Raw genomic sequence first — 19,534 nt, 5'->3', positions numbered from 1 at the left:
CTGGTGGCTTCATGGTGGCTCAGCTGGTAAAGAATCTGATTGCAATGCGGGGGACCTGGGTTCATTCCCTGGACTGGGAAGATCCCCTGAAGAAGGGAAAGGCTACCCACTCCAGTATTCTCGCCTGGAGAATTCCATGGATTGTATAGCCCATGAGGTCGCAAGAGTCGGACACGAATGACGGACTTTCACTTCACTTTCAAGAGATATGACCTGAATCCAGATTAAACTGGAGTCTCCAAGTGTCATCTGGCATTTCTTCCCTGAATCAGCCAAAACCCACACAGGTGCACTTCCAGAGTCAACACTTAGCCAGCGGGGCAGAAAACCCAGCGGTTCAAACAAGCTGCCAGACAAGCAGCAGAGGACTCACGGGTAGACGGCTTCCCTCTGGTTTCAGATGGACCTCCGGGACCGCAGCAGGAACCAGCGCTGTCAACCCCTGGGCTCAGCAGCGCCCTCATTCTCAGGCCGGCGGCTCTGCCCTGACCTGCGCCGTTAGCCACCAACTGCCACAGGCTGACCTCACGCCCCTCCCACTGCTGTAGCCGGACCTCAACCAGCCCCACGCCCTCTGGCAGAACCAGAGCTCCTCTTCCCTTGATTCCAGCGTGAGGCCCGGCCCTGGGCCCCGATTGGTCACCGCCCCAGTCCTGAGCCAATCACGGTGGCCAGGGGGATGGAACACACCGATGGGCCAGGGCCAGGTCATGTGACCATACTCTCTAGAACACGTGTGAGCTGCTCCTGGTGTATCAGCGCTGGAGATAGCAGCAGCACATCACACTGGAGCCTGGACCAGAGAGAAGGGTCTTGCCAGGTAGGCTCCATTCCTGCTGTGGGGGGTTCGGAGTTGTCACTTCTGATTCTGCATCCCCCGGGCCCTCGGTGCAGGCCCCACTGTGAGATCTGGAAAGGTGGTGGCTTCCCGCATTGACACAGAACTAGTATTTTTTTGTCCTCGTTCTTGTCCAGCCCCATTTGACTCCCAGGCTGTACCGTTGACCCTCACCCACGGGATCAGGAGAGCCCAGTTCTAAAGGAGTTTCATACAACGAGAGGCTCCTCGAGACACTCCAACCCCCAGGCCTAAATAAGCATTTCTTTGGAGTTTCACAGCCCTGGGAGGAGATACTGGCTTTGTGTCCATTTTACAGTTGAATATGTTGAACAGATCATTGTGTGATTTGCCCCAGGTAACTCTGCAGGTCAGCGGGGCGTGCCGGCGGGGACGGAGCTCTGAGACCCGAATGCGGCCCGCGCCATTCGTGGAACCGGAAGTGGAGCGGGGCCCCTGGGAGCGGCGGGCGCGGCGGTGGCTGGGCAGTGTCGAGCCGTGCCAGACAGACCCTGGGCGTCGGTGAGCGAGCTCGGCCTCCGCCGGGCGTAGGGACGGGCTTGTTCCTCAGCTGCGGTCCCTGGGCGCCCCCAGGTCCGGAAATGGAAAGAAAGCGGCGGTTTCGTCGCATTTCCGCTGGCGGTTTCGCGCGCGGGGGGAGCGCGGGCGAGGCTTCCCCGGACTGGGGGCGGAGGTCAGAGAAGGGGATGGGCGGGCCGGGGGCTGAGGGAAGGGCCCGGGCTTGAGGAAGCGGGCCGGGATTGAGGGACGGGGGCCCGGGGCTCTGGGGAAGGGATCGGGGGGCTGAGGGAAGTGGAGGAGGCGGGGTCTGAGCGAAGAGTAGGGGAATGAGGAGCTGAGGGGAAGGGAAGGAGCCGGGGGCAGAGAGAAGGGGACTGGGGGACTGAGGGACGTGGATGGGCCGGGGGCTGAGGGGAAGGGACCAGGCCTGAGGGAAGTCCTGGGGAGGGGAATGAGGTTGGAGAAAGGGGGGCGGGCTGGGGGAAGGGGATGGGGCAGGGCCTGAGGGGTCAGGGTGCGCGGTCCTTAGGTGCCTGGGGAGGAGGGTCCGGAGTCTGAGGGGAGGATGCCCGGGCTCCTGGGAGGAAGGGGCCAGAGAGTTGAGGAGGGCGTCTAGGATAGGAGAGGGGCCCTCCAGGAGGGGTGCAGGACCTGGGGGTCGGGAGGAAGGGGTGGGGGAGAGGCCGGGCCCTAAGTGTTCGGGGAAGGGGTCCAAGGGCCCAGAGGGTCCCGAGAAGAGCGGGGAGCCCCACGGAGGGGGTCCAAAACCTGGAGGGTTAGGGGGAGGGGGCGGAGAGCCTAGAGGGTCTAGGAAAAGGGAGGAGCCCTACCGGAAGGAGAAGGTCCCAGACTCGGGAGGTCGACGGGCGGAGGTCCGAGGGGGAGGGGCCGGGGTCTGGCGAAGGCCGGGCGGGCGGCTCCCTCCCAGCTCCCGGACCCACACCGACGGGGAGATGTTGCAGCCAGGTCAGTGGAAAGGCAGCGACCGGCGCGGCGGCAGAGTGGAGCGGCTCTGGATTGGGAACAGCCCCTCAGGGTGCGGGCTGGGAGTCACCTGGAAGGGAGTGACTCTCGTGGGAGCTTGGTGCCCCTGCAGAGGGTCTGGGTCGAGGGGGACAGGGCTTCCTCCCCCTGGAATCTGTCTACGCGCTGGCCGGGGGAGCGGGGTGAGGAACGCACTTCCCGCTGGGCAGAGCTCCGAGGTGTCCCGGTTGAGCGCGCCCCCGCTGGGCTCTGGGGCGACCTGGCCCCCGAGCTCGGTAGTGGCTTAACCCGCCGGGGCCGACCACGTGATTCGCCCCGCCGGACCTTTGGCCGGCGTTAGGCAGAGCCTGACGACGGTTGAGTCAGCGAACTGGTTCCAGAGGGCGGCGCGCGCCTCTCGGGGTGGAAAGTGTTCCCAGACCCGAGAGAGGAAGGGTGTGCGGGGTTGTCCTTGATGCTCTGCTCCATACCCGCCTCAGTAACTGGCAGTGTGTCCCCCACGACCTTTTCTTTGAAGCATTTTGAGTGACAGATCTGTAAAAACTTCACTTGCATGGGGTTATTGGTGAGTCAGGTCTTTGGTCCGTGCAGTGCAGCAGGCGCTGGGTAAGCCCCTGGTTGAGAGAGAAAGTTGGGAGCCCTGGGGTCTGCCCTGTGTTGCAGTGGGCTGCGTCCTGGGGCCCTTGTCCATCAGAGGTCTTGTCTTTGACTGTGCAGGAGGCAGGGGTGTGGGGGGAGTCCCTCCCGGTAATGGTGGTGTGGAGAGAGGGCCCTGTGAGACCTGTTTCCTCTGCTACACTGGAGAGGGTGGGCAAGTGGACGGCTGGCTAACTCAGCGTTGGTGGTTTCATCACCTCAGAAACCTTATCATGTTCCCTCACCCCCCAACACTAGGCAACACTATCTACTTTTTCTCGCTGTAGACTTACCAGATCTGGCCACTCATAGAAATGGGCCTGTAGAATGTATGGTCTTCTGTGTCCGGCTTCTTCACTTAGCGTAAGATTTTTAAAGAGTTGTCCCTGTTGTAGTAGGTGTCAGTACTTCACTCCTTTTATCTTCAGATATTAGTAACATTCCATTGAATGGATAGACCACCTGCTGCGTGTCTGTCACTTCACAAGGATATTGGGTTCTTTCCAGTTTGGACTCTTAGGAGTGATGCTCTGTGAACAAGTTTTCTATATACCTAGGAATGGAGTTGCTGGGATATGTGGCACCTCTGTGTTTTAACCTTTTGAAGAACTGCCAGATTCTTTGATTTTCCATTTCCACCACCAGCATAAGAGCCTTCTGATTTCTGCACACCCTCCCCAAACTTGTTTTCTGTTTTTTGGAATGGAGCTACCCTAGAACGTGTGGAGTGGTATCTCAAAAGTCGGGTTTGATTTGCATTCCCTTGATGGTTAATGATACTGTCTTTTCACAAGCTTATCATCCATTTATATGTCTTTGGAGAAATGTCTGTTCAGATCCTTTCCCCATTTAAAAATGTGGTTAACTGTCCCTTTTATTATTGACTTGTAAGAATTCTTTATATATTCTGGATAGATGATTTGAAAATAGTGTCTCTCATTCTGTAAATAGTGTTCATTTTGATGGGTGTCTTTTGAAGCCAAAAGTTTAAAATTTTGTCCGATTTGTTTTTTTCTGTTTTCACTTGTGCTTTTGGTGAAGGCAAACATCTAAGGTCTATTGTCGAATTCAAGGTGATGAAAATCTATGCTTATGTTTTTTTTTCCTAAGAATTTAATAGTTTTACTTTAGACACTTAGGTTTTTTTGATTCATTTTTTCCAGTTAATTTTTGTGTGTGGTGTGAGGTAGGGTTCTAGAGGCATTATCTTCGGATTTAAGAAAATAAACAAAACACAGGCCTTTAATTTTTCAAAGAGTTGTTTTCATGATTTTTTTAATTAAAAATATTGAGAGGGAATAGATTATTATAGATTTGAGCCTATCACTAGATACCCTTGGGAAGATTTTCATAGATGCTGGATGATAACTGCGGTACCCAGAATGTACTAAGCAACCTACACAAGTTAGGATTTCTAAAGGCAGAGTTGAGGAAGGCCAGCAGAGCATCTTCTGTCTGGTTGCTAATGCATGCCAGGCCACACGTCAGCACAGACGGTGTATGCCTGTGACTCCTCTGGTCCTGGGGAACAAGGGGATTCTAGGCATCTGTAATGTCTAGCAGTGCGGTGTCTAGTCAGGGCTATCCTGTGGTCTTAGGGAAGAGGTGCTGAGCTGGTGGCTCGGAGAATTGGAGTCTTGGTCTTATGAAGTGACCGTACCTGTTCATTAGAGACGCAGCTTGCTTCTCTTTTGCTCCCCGAGTCACCATTCTTCACGTTCCGATAGCAGTCACTGCTCTGAGTTCTAGCCCAGTCATGTCACCATCCCTTTGGGGAGTGCTTCTCATACATACATCTATATGAAAGTGTGAGAATGCTAGTCACTCAGTCATGTCCGACCCTGTGACCCCATGGACTATAGCCCGCCAGGCTCCTCTATCCATAGAAGTGTGCCTGCAAAATTATTGGAGTGGGTTGCCATTCATTTTTCTGGGGACTCTTCCCCATCCAGGGATTGAACCTGGGTCTCCCATATTGCAGGCAGCTTCTTTACTGTCTGAGCCACCGGGGAAGCCATATATATATATACATACACATATATACACACACCCAGAGTAATAGAATTTTATTGCAGAATAAATTAGGATGAACCAGAAATGGAAAGCTCTCAGGATTTTAGCAAACAAAAATGTACGCTAGCCATTGAAGCAATGATTTCTGTTTGCATTAAGAAGAAACTTCATACAGTTGTAAATCTTATGGAACTTCTTTATTTCCTGTAGTTTCTCACTGTGGCTGAATGTTAGTTGAAGTCTTTGGTTAGGGAAATGCAAATTTCTTTACAAAACCTTGTTATGTTGGGGAGGATTTCAGAGGTATTCTAAAAAGATCTCAACCCACAAAGATTTGCCCAGGGTGCCTGTCAGCACATATCCTTCTGAGCTTTTTACTCTTCATGTTTTTAAGACAGAAACTCTCCCCAGTGCCTGGGAATTCCTCATTGGATTACTGCGTTTTCAGCAGAGTTTTGTGAGCGTCTCACATCTGCACCTGGAGAAGAAAGGTTTGTGCACCGTGAGCGTGCTCATATGCTCCACTGGGCAGGCAGGGAAACCCCTTTGACAAGGAACGTGACGGGTGTTTTCTCACTGGGTTGGCAGAGATAGGGACGATAAGTTTCTGGGAGGAAATTTTCTTGTTTGAAAGATAAAGTCAATTTTGGTGTTGCCTGTGGTCTAGAAAGCGGAGGGGATTCCATAGGACTCTGGAGTGGAGGACTCGGGGCACCTCCCCCCGGGCAGCCACCTGGCCCCTTCTTCCTGTTCCATGGGCGGGTGGGGAGCCTGTGGCCATGACGCTGGGGCGAACCGGCCAGTGCTCACCTGCCCACGACTGAGGCTGGCTTCCGGAGACACGGGTGGAGAGTGGGCCCTGCGACTTCTGTGCCGCCAGCATGGAGAAGCCACAGGCCAGGACGCGGCTTTCATCTTGGCCTTGGGTGGGGAGTGGATCTCGCTGGAGACCCTGTCCTTCTGAATGACCGACTGTACTCTCATTGCCTGAGGAGACCACTAGGCAACTGGAGTCCTGTGGGTGGGCAGCCCCTTCTCAGGTCAGTGTGGTACCACGGGCAGTCTTGACTTGGGGAGGCACAGGCTTAGGGCAGAGCATTTGACTTTCGGGGAAATGTGTCTCCATCTGTGAACAGGCATGATGGTTATGCCTGCCGGTGCTGAGCCGGTCTGTTGGTTCCCGAAGATTGTATCCAAAGCAGTTTGTGTCTGGGCGCTTCCTGCCTTGCTTGACCTAGTCAGAGGGGAGCAAGGGTCCCGGTGGGACAGTGTCCAGGGGACTGCGTTGGTCCTGCCCACCTGGTGGCACATGCTTCCCTACCCAAGTGACATGGCAGGAGTCCAATCTGGGAATGAGAGCTGTTCCCCTCGAACCATCCACACCACCACCTTGGACTTGTGACCTAGCAGAGCTGGGGGCGCAGGTGGAGCTGCCTGGGGGAGTCTCAGGCCTGCGAACGGCTCCCGTCCTGTTTGGATCCACACAGAGCACACATCCTGTGGCCCCACCAAGTAAGACTGGCAGTGTCCTCAGCTCAGACACCAGGGTGGGGGCTTCTGGTTTCGTGCAAACAAGCCTGCAGTTTCTTCCTGGCCTGTGTGCAGTTTTATGAGTACTTCTGGGGAGAATGAAACCATTCTTCTCGTCACTTTCTTTTGAAGTCCTGAAAGGCTAGATTTTGCCTTTGCAGTGATGCGAAGAGCAGTGTGGTCCGGCTGCGAGGCTGTGTCATTGTTCTCTGAGCTGATAAATTCCAGAGTTTCAGGGCTCTGCTGAGGAGGCAGGGCGGCCTGCCTCGGGGCTGCCCGGCACAGAAGTTGGCAGTCTCTGTGTTCTGCGTTTCCCCAAGTAGATGGCAAAGCAGCCCTTGAATGATTTATTGACTTGTCAGAGTCTAAGTTAAGAAAATCATTGTAGGGTTTCCAGTAATTATTTTTAAGTCAAAATGGTGCTTTAAAAAAAAATTGTGATAAAATACAGGAAACTTTACCATTGGCGACAGTGCATTCCCAGTGTTGCACAACACTGTTGTCAGGAGACTTAGTTGGGGAGGTTCCCATTGAGTGAAGTAGCACATGGGACTTTTTTTATTTTGCAGAAAATTTTCTCATTTGAGTTGTAGCTAGGAGTATTTCTTCTGTGTTTCTGCCCTGTGACTGCTCTCATGTTAGGTTTCTTTTGATCTTTCCGGTATCACTCAGGCACGGGGATTATGAGTGACCTTTTTTTATTTTAATGGTTGTGGCATGTAGAAATCTAGTTGTCTCTCCAGGGATTGAACCTGGGCCCCCAGCATTGGGAGCAAGGAGTCTTAGCTGCTGGACCCCCAGGGATGTCCCATGAGTGGACCTCTTGAGCATGTAGGTCCCTGCCCTCCCTGTGCTGTCCAGGGTTTTGGGGTCCCGGGCAGAGCATCTGTGTGGGTCTCTGGGCAGGGCTCTCCTGGCATCTGTGACCCTCAGTGCTGCTCTTCCAGATGTGGAAAGCCTCGGCCGGCCACAGTGTCCATCACCCCCGACGACGGGGGAGCCGACAACTGGGAGGACCGACCCCGATTTCGTGGTAGGAGCCGCCAGTCTGCCCGGCTTTCCCGTCTCCTGAAGTGGATCCTCCCAGGTTGGTGGGTGGGTGGGTGGGTGGGGGGCTGTTTTACAATCCAGGGTGTGGGGTGTACTCGTTCTTTCTTTTCCTTTTCAGAGTGACGTAAGTGAAAAAGAGCAGAGACGGGGGGCCAAGGCCGTGCCAGGATCTGGGCACCAGGAACACATCAAGTAAGAGACTTTCTCGATCTTTGTGTGACAGTGACATTCTGAAATGTGAAGGGGTGAGGTGGGGCACTCTCCCCGCTGGGTAGCGCGAGCGCCTGCTTCTGTGGGCTGGCCCTGCTTCTGCGTTGTCTGGTCCCTTGTTTACACAGTAGATGAAAACGAGGTCTGACATGTGTATACGTAAGTGTGTGTGTACGTGCGTGTGTAAAGACGTGCTCAGTGACTTTCAATCCTCATTGCCCGTGACTGCTGTACTTCTTACTCTCCAGTCTGGTTTTCAACCTTGTAGTTTTCATCCAGGAACACAGTTACTTAAGCTGGTCTCTCTGCGGAAGGGAGATTTCTAAAGCATGGGCTGTCTTTGAAGACCTGAGATCAAAAACACCCCCTCCTTAATGTGTATTATTTTGTTATAATGTTATTATTCTGTTGTTGTCAGTTGAATACCGTGAGCTGAATCCTGAACTTCATGTTGTCATGAAGGTAAAGATAGGAGACTGCACGAGGCAAGGATTGTCCCTGACTTGGCCGATCTTAACTCGCCACCTCCGGGGCAGCTTGTTTTCTTGTTGGGAAGTGTAGATAGTCTTCTTCCCAGCTCCTCATGGGCTTGGGAGGTGGCCAGTCCTGGTTGGTGTTCTAAGCCGTTCATCTGGGATTGTCATCCGAATGTGGAGTGAGGTGGCCCTCAGCTGCCTTGGGTGACAGCTGCCTGGCCTGCCCGGTTCTGGCTGCACCTTGTGATCTGTCCCGCTGTTCCTAGCGCTTAAAGTGAAAATGACTTTTACATCTTAAGTTCTGCAAGCCCTCACTTCACCTTTGAATGGAAAGCCAGGGTGCTTCATGTCGAGAGAAACCGTCTGAATATTCCACATCTCTTGGTTCCTGGCCTCGGGTCGTCCGGGTGCAAGCCTGTTGGCTCTGTCTCCCATTTTCCTCTGGTGACGTTTATCGAGCTGACTCTCCCGGTTCATGTGTCTGGTGAACCCCAGGAGCTGTCCTCCACGTGGTGGAATGCCGTCCACGTCGTCGCCCCAGGTGCTGTAGGGGCTTGGAGATGCCTCATTGTGTGTGTTCAGACTTGCTTTCTTCCCCATTAACCTGCATCTGACTCTGAAAACTGCTGGAGTTGGGGGCAGCTGGAGGTGCAGTAAAGTGAACACAAGGGAGGCCGGGCTGGGGAGCCGCCGGGGAAGGACGCCTCACAGACTGCAGAGATAACGTCCTCCCTGAAAGCACAGACGCATGTCTCGGCTGTCTGTCTGACAGATTTGTTCGTCTTCCATCGCTTCCCTCCCAAGTATCCACAAGTTGCGGGAGACTGTGTTTCAAGAACACCAGACCCTCAGGGAGAAAGAGCTGGAAATGGGAACCAAAGCCTCGCACGGCTACGGAGGGAAGTTTGGCGTGGAGCAGGACAGGATGGACAAGGTAAGTGCCGATGCACGTGGTGTCAGTCCTGGCGTGCGTGACCTCGCCAGGGTCAGCAGGGTCGTCTCTCGGCCCTCCCCTTCCGTTGAAAAGTTGGGAATCCACTTGTTGAGGACGAGATTTGCCAGAAGTAACTCTCTCTCAATTGACCTGAGCCGAGAAGGGCTTTGGTTTCTGGAAGCTCTTCAGATTCTGAGTTGCTGGGGAGGGAGGTGTTTTGGGAAGCCTGCAGCTGGAGATCAGGTCCTACCAGAGGCCAGCTCTGTGACCAGGACAGAGGCGCACAGGCAGCCAGACTGCTGGCATGGGCGTCACGTGTAGTTCAGGCTGCAGCCTTAGTGGTTCCCATCTGCAGCCCAGAGGTGAGTTTCAGCGCCTGGTTTCACGTCGAGGCTGGAAAGTCAGCCACCTAGCGTGCTGCAGTCCTTCGCACACTTGGTGACCTTCAGAGAGGACCCTGTCCTCCGGCGTCAAACCGTGCCCACCAGGCTGAGGACAGGCAGGTCTAAGTAGGTGGGACTGTAGCTGTTAAGAGTGCAGCATCCTTTGCTGGTACTCAGAGAGGGGCTGGATCAGCTGGGGGCTGTGTCCGCCCTGCAGAGAGGGCAATAGACTGGAGCAGGTGTGCTGCATCTGCAGTGAAGCGGGTGCGTGTTTCCCAGGCTGGGTAACTTGAGATGTCTGCCTTTATTCTGTGCTGAGGTATCAGCTGGGGTCAGATTCCTGTGTAATTCCACCCTATCTGCCTCGTGTCTGGATGGGCCTCAGCCCAGAATGACAGGGCTTGTCACACTGGTGAGCCAGCACCTGCTTGAGAGAGGGCCGCCTCTCATGACCAGAGTGTCATCCCTGCTTCCTGCAGTTCTCTGCCTGGTGCTGACTATCTCATAAATAGAGTCTCGTCAGTGTGAGAGCAAGGCCAATCTTAGGGAGAAAGCTGTTTTGATCAGAAAGTTGGGAGAATCGCTAAGCTTTTACTCTGGCCATATTTTTGGAACAGTTCTGACTTCTTGGTGATGAAGAGTCACGCTGGCGGTTCCTTTGGGCATGCTGCTGCCTCCATGTTACCTTGCTGATGTTTTCTGGGTGAGATCCCTGAAGCTGCACATGGGTGGTCTCTGCCATAGGTTTTTCCAGGCCGCGGTGTGCAGATCGGCTATTGGCTGTGGGCATCGGATCCAGCCTGGGAGGGAGAGAAAGTAACAGCTCCAGACTGGAAAGTAAATCCTGCTTTGCTCCCTGGCTGTGGAAGAACGCGCACCCTGAGCTGCCTGCAGAGTTGTCAGAGGTGGTGGTGACCCTGTGGGGGTTGGACCCTAAACGCTGCCGCTGAAGTTCTGGATAAACAAGCAGGAGAGGAGTTGGTAGTGCGCTGTCAGGCCCCTCACTGTATTGAAGGAGGGGGCCAAGCTGGGGGTGATTCCCTGGGGAGGAGCTAGGCTGGACGAGCCGCCTCCTCGCCCGGCATTGGGTCATGCGTCAGTCATCTGTCCTGCATCCTCAGTGTCCACAAGAGGTCCGTGACCACTCTCCATTCTGCCGAGGGGGCCTGCTGCCTTACTCTGAGGGTCATGCCTGGGCGACTGGAGCAGCACGGGGCCGCTCAGCGTTCGGGGTGTAAATATTTTTAGCTTCCCGGCCACCACAGGGTGTCAGGTGGCTCCTGGCCACCACAGGGCCTCAGGAGGCTCTCCTCCAGCGTCAGGCCCTCACCCAGCATCAGACCCTAGTCCAGCATCAGGCCCTCCCCAAGCATCAGGCCCTCCTCCAGTGTCAGACCGTTCCCCAGCATCAGGCCCTAGTCCAGCATTAGACCCTACCAGCATCAGACACTCCTCCAGCATCAGGCCCTAGTACAGCATCAGGCCCTAGTCCAGCATCATACCCTTCCCCCAGAATCAGACCTTCCCACAGCGTCAGACCCTAGTCTAGCATCAGACCCTCCCCCAGCATGAGACCCTAGTCCAGCATCAGGCCCTCCCCCACCCTCAGACCCTCCCCCGGCCTCAGGCCGTTCCCCACTATCAGGCCCCCCACCTCCAGTATGAGGTGTGGCAGCTCCACGTGTCTGATGCTCCTGAGCACCCTCAGGCAGCCCCAGAGCAGCAGGACAGTGGCTCTTGCAGGAGGTGCATCTCCAGGAATCACCTGCGGAGCCGCAGCAGCTCGGGTCTCTTTCAGGTCAAGGAGAGGCGAAGGGGCACTTGTGCAGGAGGCAGCCGTGGCTGTGGGCACGTTCCCCGACTCTGCTTCCTCCCCGTGGGGGCTCTGCTCTCCTGCTCTCTCACGGGCCCCAGGACTGTGTCCTTCCAGATTCACAGTCGCCTTGATATCTCAAGCCTAAGTCCTGAGTTGTGTCCCAGTCTGGTGTGGCGGAGGGCTGGGAACAACCAAGCTCAAGGGCTGAAAGGATCCCAGGGGGACAGTCAGGCCCCAGCGGGCGGCGGGGCAGGGGATGAGGGTGGCCGCCCACAGAGGGCCCCGCAGCAGCACTGGAAGGACAGCAGTGATGCCTTAGCTCACTCGGGGACGCTGCCCGGCCTAGCACTCAGAGATGTTACCGGCAGCAGCTCTGGGGACGCAGGAAGCCCGGTGAGTGACACCACGCCACTCAGGCCGGGTGTGTGGGCACTGCTGACCATGGCCTCGGTTTTCATTCTGGTTCCAACTGTCCCTCCAAGGGCTGACGGGCTCCTCTTCCGAATGGCACAGATGTTTTCTTTATGTGGGTGAACGCATCCCTGCTTGTTTCTGTCGGCACTGTCGTCCCTCATCGTGTGTTTTCCTCGTTACAACCTGGACTTGCTGCTCTTCCAGTTTAAATTAGGAGCAGTCCTTATTTTCTGCATTTCCTAGTTGTCAGTGTTCACTGGGGCTTTCCAGGTGGCGCGAGCGGTAAAGATCCTGCCTGCCAATGCAAGAGATAATGAGAGATGTGGCTTCGGTCCCTGGGTGGAGAAGATGGCCTGGAGGAGGGCATGACAACCCACTCCAGTATTCTTGCCTGGAGAATCCCATGGACAGAGGAGCTAGTGGGCTCCATTCCCTGGGGTCGCAAAGAGTCAGACACGACTGAAGCAGGTTAGCACACACTCAGGTTTTAGTTCAGTCACTCAGTTGTGTCCGACTCTGCCATTCCGTGGACTGCAGCACTCCAGGCTTTCCTGTCCTTCACTATCTCCTGGAGTTTGCTCAAACTCATGTCTATTCAATCCGTGATGCCATAGAACCATCTCATTCCTGTTGCATCCACCAGAGAGGTGGCTGGGGCTCGGCAAAGTGCATGGTCCCACTGCCTGGGTGTGAAGCTGCCCTCACCACTCCCTGACCGCGTGACCATCACTGTGTCTTCCTCTGTAAATCGGGAGGTGGCAGCACCTGCTTGGGAAGGGGCACATCCAGCATCTGGTATATGATCAATGCACCACCATCTCAGCGTTGTATTTATTAATAAGAGGGATAGCATTTAATAACCTGCTCCTTTTTCTCTCTTGGCACTTAACTGTGGTCCAGACCACATCTGGTTTACTTACCCCTGTAAATCCCACACCCAGCACAAACAAGACACTCACAAATATCTGGCTGAAGAGGCAGGAACATACCCTGTCCTCAAGGAGATGAAGCCGAGCGAGATGGGGCCTGATGATAACACTGTGTGATGAGGAGACCCCAGGAGGACCTGTGTGGCTGTACTGTGGGGTGGGGGGCATGGGCAGAACCCCTGAGAGCTCCTGGGGACGGGGAAGGTGGCAGGAAGGAGGAGGAGGGCTGTTCCTTGTGGGGTGTCCACAGATTGCACCTCACCCCTCACTGATGAGCACTTGGGCCGTTTCCAAACACTTGTCACTGTTCTGGGGGAAACAATCATTGCCCAGCTCCTACTCAATCAACTTCACAGAATATGTTTCTAGCACTGGAGTATAAACATCTGCTTTATTCATTCCATCCTCCGTTCATCCACCCATCCAGCCAGCCATCTGTTCATGCATCCATCCACTCACTAATCCATCCATCCATCCATTCACAAATTCCATCCACCCATCGAGCCAGCCATCGGTTCATCGATCCATCCACTCACTAATCCATCCATCCATCCATCCACCCACCCAGTCATTAACTCATCCGATCATCTCGGACCCTCCGAGAAGACAGACGCCTCCTCCGCTCCTGCTCCCAGGAGGACCCCGAGCGTGAGTGACAGGAGCCTCATGGGGCAGCGGGGGAGACACAGAAGGGACATAGCTGCAGGCCCTCCTCCTCTGAACGGGGAAGCACCCACCTGGTCCTAAGGCCTCCTTGCTGTCGTGTCCAGGCTGGCCCCTGTCCTTCTTTCCAAACAAGCGGGAGATGTAGGACCTGATGCCCTTCTTCTTCGGGGCTTCGTGCACCAAGTCCAGGCTGCTGCTGCTGCTGCTGCTGGGATTGCAGGTTGAGGGAGCTCATTGATTTAAAATGACAAAGGCAAAAAACTAAATAAATAAATAAAACGACAAAGGCTGCCTGAGCTCGCCTTGCCCACCCTGCTCTCAGTCTCCTTGACCCACTGCTCCGTGTTCTCCTTCTCTTCTTGGATCCACCTAAAAGAGAGCGAAACTCGTCACCTGCCTTTGTCAGCACAGGAACGTGTCTGGACAACAACTTTGGGCTTGCATTCTGTGTCATGATTAGCAAATTCCAGGAACAGTTGCTCAATTAACATCGCAGCAAAAAGGTTCGACTTTCCCTCTTTGGAATATTCTCAAACTTAGTATAACTTAGCACTGAGTCTTACAAACTGGCCCCTGATCATTCACGTTTGATTTGACTCATTTTCTCTAACATTCTGACGGGGCCTGGGTGGCGACTCTCTCCCCGTGAGGAGACACCTGAAGTTGACAACCTTCACCATCCCTGCTCTCAGGGCTGAGGTGCACGTCAGGGCCTCGAGTCTTTTCCACTGGGAATCAGGAACTCTGCACAACCAAAACAGCGATTCCCCAACAAGCTGGGGTTTCTAAACACAAGTCTCCAGACCAGATGAAGTGCTGAGTTGATCTTTTTTTTTTTTTTAAGGGTGTATATGTACCAACACATCACTTGATGAAGTTCTCCCCCAGCTTTGTGTGAGTTTCTGGATTCATGTCAATGTGCCGCATTCACCTAGAATTCACGGTTACTGCTCTTCTCCCCTAATGTGTCATGGATGATTTTATATAGCAGTTTAAATACTAGATTATGCATATAAAATGATTTTTTTAAAAAAATACAAGATTCTCGCAGGTCATAACCTCTCCAGATTCACTACCTATACGTCCTGAAAGATTTTCACTGGTGACAAGTTGAAGGACAGAATTTACCATTTACATCAAGTCAACATATTCCATAAGGAAAAATCACTTTTACCTGACAACGTGCTGTAAAAATAGAAACATTAATATGTAACCGTTCCATATTTCCTGCAGGGATGGGGGAAGACAACCTTTCTGAGCTCGTCTGTGCTCAAACACGGCCCAGAAAGCAGTCTGTCTCGGGGCCAAAAGTGCAGGCCGCACCACCTGCGTTTGCTGGTTGTGCCGCTCACCCCCGCCTTCCCCCTGAACTCCCCGCGCTCGGCACACAGGAACGGGCACCTCGGCCTGGGCTGACGTGACGAGAACAATCTGAGCAGCAGCTCTGCCGGGTCCTGCGCAGGGTCACCGGCCCGCGGCCACTCTGAACGTAACCTCAGGACAGGAGGCACGGCTGTGCGGGTGTGGCCCAGGCAGGCCTCGGGGCCCCCGGCCACCCGGCTGCACCCAGACCCATGGCCCCCTGCTCACCACGAGGCGGGCCTCGGATTCTATCCCGCTTTGTAAACTGTAATAACTGCCAAGACGGTGTCTAAAGAAAACATCTTAAACATACTGATGAGTTGAGAAAAACTCAAACACATGTCCTTGGACCACTGTCTTACAAGAAGCCAGTCTTCACATTGTGCTGAGTTAAAAAGGAAAATGCAGATCTGAGGGGGAATTTGCCAACCCCAGACCTCAGCTTTTCTGTTCCAGGTGGCTTTTCACCAGAACGTGGGAGGCTCCGAGGGACACACGAGTGCGAACCCTCAGTGCTGGCGGGTTCACGGGCCACAGGGGACACCGCCTCGGCACCTCTCCCACCTTGGGGCTCAGAGCTGGGGGGGGACACCCCACAACGCCCCCCCCACCCCCCGCCACAGTGCTGACACCAGCTGAGGACAGAATACCCTGGCTGACTCAGCTCTCTCATCAAGGGCGATCTCAGAACTGAAAATCCTTGAAGCAGGCCTGTAGTCAGTGTTCTCACCAAGGAACACTCACACATCTCCTAGGAGAAGACAGCTCCTCGGAGAAGCCCAGTTTCTGGGGAGCTGAGTTCAGGCACACCCACCGGATCTGTTCATTGATGGCGTCCAGCTGGTGCTGAAGCATCGCAGACAGAGTCTCGGCATCAGCCTGCCTGCTGGGCGGCAGCTGAGCGGCCGAGCTGAGGAGGGTGACCCCGTCGCCCTCGCCGTCAGACACGCCTTCGTCTCTCTCGAAGGCCTGGGCCACGGTGGCCGGCACGCGGGCCTGCTGTCTCAACTGAAATAAAAGGGGCCGAGTCACTGTGTGTTGATGTGGGCATATCCGTTAGTGCACTTCCTATTGTATACTCACCTGATGACATGGCAACTGTAACAGAATACACTGAGTGTCTCTCATTGATCTCAGCGTCAAGATCTCAATCTGCTTATTCATAGCTTTAAACTCTCAGTTTGAGAGGGAAAAAATGTTATCCTAAAACAATTCTATTACCCAGTTTTTAATTGCAAATTGATAGCCAGAATATAATAAATCTTGAGACATTTATGCCAACTAATACTTTTAACTGGGGGCTTCCCAGGTGGCTCAGTGGTAAAGAATCCGCCTGCCAATTCGAGAGGGCAGGCTGGATCCCTGGGTCGGGAAGATCCCCTGGAGTAGAAGATGGCCACCCACTCCAGTATTCTTGCCTGGGAAGTCCCAGGAAGAGAGGATGTGTTGGGCTACAGTCCACAGGGTCGCAAAGACTCGGACATGACTGAGCGTGTACTCAGGCAACGCTTTTAAACCATATAAAACTCTGACTTCTTACAGAAAAACTGTATTTACAAGAATTCAAGAAGCTCAAAAGTCAACTAGTTATATAAATACGTGCATCATCCACCTGACCAGGCAGCAAGTGTACAAATGCAGGCTGGCCGGGTGGCTGGTACCTTCTCGTCCAGGGCCTTCTGGTACTCAAATAGAAATTTCAGCGCCCTGAGCACCTCCACCTCGCTGGTCATGCCGGCTGGGGACCGCGCCTGCTGCTTGTCCGCCGTCATCTGGAGGGACGGCACGTACCGGGAAACCATGAGCTCCAGGTGTTCCAGCAGCAGCTGCAGGGCGGGGCCAAAGGAGCACCTTCAACCTCACACTTGAATTCAGGGCCGAGAACTCCTCTCAGCCTCACGCTAAAACCGAAACCATGCTAAGGCACGTCGGATTCCCGCCAGTTCAGTCTAAAGTTAGAGTGGACTTCCCCAGTGGCCCAGGAGTTAAGACTCCACACTTCTGCAGGGCTCATGGGTTTTAATCCCTGGTCGGGGATCTAAGATCCCACATAAACTGTAGCATGGCCAAAAATGTAAGTTAAGAGAACTCCCCCCTCAAATCTACTAAAACTACATTAGCTCTCATCATAAATTTGAAGCAAACTATGAGAACCCCAAGCTGATCCACCTCGGTCTGCCCAGTGGGAGGATGTGAAAAATGACTTGAAAACCAGACAGACTTTAAAGACAGCAACACGGAGCCCAGCGGTGAGCCCCGCGGGCACAGGTCAGCACGGGAGACTCCGCCTACTGACCCTGGTGTTGTTCCTCTCTGCTTTCAGCTCAGCAAGTTCTTCTTCTCTGGCAAGAAGCTGCTCCCTGCACACCTTCAGCTCTTGATTAGCTGTTGCCAGCTCCTAGAAAACAGTGAAATGAGGAAGTAACTAAATGCAAACACAAATGAAAAAGAGAGCAAGACCGTGAAGGCTGACCCTATCAAGTCTCTCCAGGCCGCACACAAAGGATCTCCCTGCCCCTCCGGAGAAAAGGGGGTCCGCTGACCCTGAGACCACACAGACCAGCACAACTCAGACTGGCCTTCACCCTCCACCTCGACCTGGCAGGCACGCGGAGAAGAGAACCCGGAATCCAGCCTACCTTCTCCAGACCCAGGGAAGTCTGAGAAACTTTCCTAAACATAAACCAAACAACAAAATGGATAAACAGATTCTTAAACGACACGCAGACAAGTGACCTAGGACCCCTGGGGAGAGTGCAGAAGAAAGGTAAGATCTACAAGGCCACCAGGTTTTGGAGTGTTCCTCTGGGAAAGAGGCTGATGGCACACCAAGGCTGTCTGTTAGCCTGACTCCACTGAAGTCACCCAGTCATTCAATAAACTAGTGCCCTTTCTGTCAGTTTTGAGAGGCCGGTGTGGTGGTAATTAAAATTCCTTTTTCTTCCATGTGTTTATCCAGTTGTTCCAACATCATTTATTGAAGACTTTCTTTTCTCATTGAATAATATTACTGCCTTTGTTGAAATTCAGTTGACCATAGACATGTTCCATTTCTGGACTCTATATTGTGCTCCATGGATCTATTCATTTTCTATCCTGTGCCGGTACCACGTTGCATTGATTGTGTGCGTATGTGTCAGCCCTGTTCCCCTCTTAGCGACCCCAGGGACCGGAGTCTGCCAGACTCCTCTCTCTGTGCATGTCCCAGGCAAGAATACCGGCGTGGGTTGCCATTTCCTCCTCTAGCAGATTTTCCACCCAGGGATGGAACCACGTCTCCTGCTGCTCCTGCACTGGCAGGCAGATTCTTCACCACTGAGCCTCCTGGGAAGCTTGTTGCCTTGATGACTGTAGCTTTATAGTGACTGTTGAAATCAGGTAGTTTAAGTCCTCCAATTGTTCTTTTTTCCCTCCTTTGTTTGTGCTTCCATATAAGTTTTATATAAATTAGAAATATTTAATTTAAAAAGTCCTGCTGGGATTTTAATCGATATTGCATTGAAAGTGATGATTGACAAGAATTGACATTTTAACAATACTGAGTCTGCAATCAATGAGATGGTTTTAGTTTAGACCTCTCTTACTTAATCTTGACAACATTTTGTAAGCTTTCTGTGTACAGATTGTATACATCTTTTGTAAATGCATTTCCAAATGTTTTTGATGCTCCTTTCAGTGGAATGGTTGAGATTATTGGTTTTTATTTTCAATCCATGGGTCCCAGAGAGTGGGACATGACTGACTGAGCATGTTTTAGACAACTTATAATTTCAGCTTGCTTTTTTCCAGGTGGAGAACCTCAGCCTTATAATTGACATGTTTATTCTAGTTACATCCATTGTTGTATATGGTTTGCCACAATTTCTTCATTTTGCCTTTGTTTTTTAAAAATATTTTCACTGGGTATCAATGAGTAATGAGTCAACAGGTTTCTTTTACCACTTTAATTCTTAGCTCCATTGTTTCAGTCCGTTGTCATTCATTGGTCTTTTGAATGCAAAAATAAAATTTTTATGCACAAAATTTCCTCTCTGTTACTATGATGTGTCCAGGTGGTGTTTTCTTTATATTTATCTTTCCTTGGGGTTTTCTAAGCTTTTTGAAATTGTCAGTTGGTCTTTTGCACTACATTTGAGAAAATTACAGCCATTTTTTTCCCCTCATTTTTTCAGTTATTTCTTTTCAGTCTTCAATTCCAAATATATTCCATGGTGTTGTCCCGAAGGTCACCAAGACTGTTCCCTGTTTTCTTTCAGTTGTTTTAACCTCTGCTCTTCAGATCTATCAAATCTCTCTTCAATTTCACTCATTTCTTCTGCAGTGTTCAAACTCTGTTCGTAACATTCAAGTGAATTTTTAATTTCAGAGAATGGAATTTTCTGTTCTAAAATTTCCTTTTGGTTCTTGTTTAATAGTTATCACTTCTATGCTGAGATATCCTAGCTTTTGTTCATTTTATTAATTTTCTACAGACCAAACATAATATTTTAAAGCTCCCAAAAGAGATTCTATTGTGAATTAGAGGTAAGAACCAGTAAAAATATATAAACTTTACCTGGAAGGAAGAGATATGTAATGAGAAGCATCGATAACAGAAAATGTTACAATCCCTCTGTCCATGGGATTCTCCAAACAAAAATACTGGAGTGGGTTGCCATTTCCTTCTGGAGCGGATCTTCCCAACCCAGGGATTGAACCTGAGTCTTCTGCATTGCAGGCAGATTCTTTACTGTCTGAACCACCAGGAAAGTCGACACAGAAGGTATTATAG

General features: G+C 52.4%; 2 protein-coding genes across 15 annotated transcripts; one reads left to right on the top strand and one right to left on the bottom strand.

Annotated features, from left to right (window-relative positions):
* The first annotated feature begins 349 nt into the window (after nt 1-349).
* LOC110127477 (hematopoietic lineage cell-specific protein-like) lies at nt 350-18,786 on the top strand. 14 transcript variants are annotated; one of them, XR_011485025.1, is made up of 8 exons: nt 350-820; nt 1,197-1,360; nt 5,392-5,484; nt 7,430-7,556; nt 7,692-7,765; nt 8,594-8,800; nt 9,064-9,193; nt 12,077-13,687. XR_011485025.1 is itself a non-coding variant. In XM_070459660.1 (7 exons), the coding sequence occupies exons 1-7, from the start codon at nt 680-682 to the stop codon at nt 12,090-12,092; spliced, it is 777 nt and encodes a 258-aa protein (XP_070315761.1). In that variant the 5' UTR covers nt 350-679; the 3' UTR covers nt 12,093-13,687. The 14 variants fall into 14 exon arrangements, 13 of the variants coding, with proteins under 13 accessions (XP_070315761.1, XP_070315762.1, XP_070315759.1 ...); XM_070459660.1 differs by lacking the exon at nt 8,594-8,800 and having other exon boundaries at nt 9,032-9,193; XM_070459658.1 differs by lacking the exons at nt 8,594-8,800; nt 12,077-13,687 and adding an exon at nt 14,246-14,441 and having other exon boundaries at nt 352-820; nt 9,032-9,193.
* LOC139032469 (liprin-alpha-1-like) lies at nt 10,338-16,565 on the bottom strand. The gene is made up of 2 exons (XM_070459667.1): nt 16,425-16,565; nt 10,338-15,771 (listed from the first exon to the last, which is right to left on the bottom strand). Exons 1-2 carry the CDS (start codon nt 16,563-16,565, stop codon nt 15,490-15,492), a joined length of 423 nt encoding a protein of 140 aa, XP_070315768.1. The 3' UTR covers nt 10,338-15,489.
* Nucleotides 18,787-19,534: the final 748 nt, after the last annotated feature.

Source organism: Odocoileus virginianus, chromosome 31 (genome assembly GCF_023699985.2).
Source record: "Odocoileus virginianus isolate 20LAN1187 ecotype Illinois chromosome 31, Ovbor_1.2, whole genome shotgun sequence".
Classification (NCBI taxonomy): Eukaryota; Metazoa; Chordata; class Mammalia; order Artiodactyla; family Cervidae; genus Odocoileus; species Odocoileus virginianus.
This window is presented reverse-complemented; position numbering and strand designations above follow the sequence as displayed.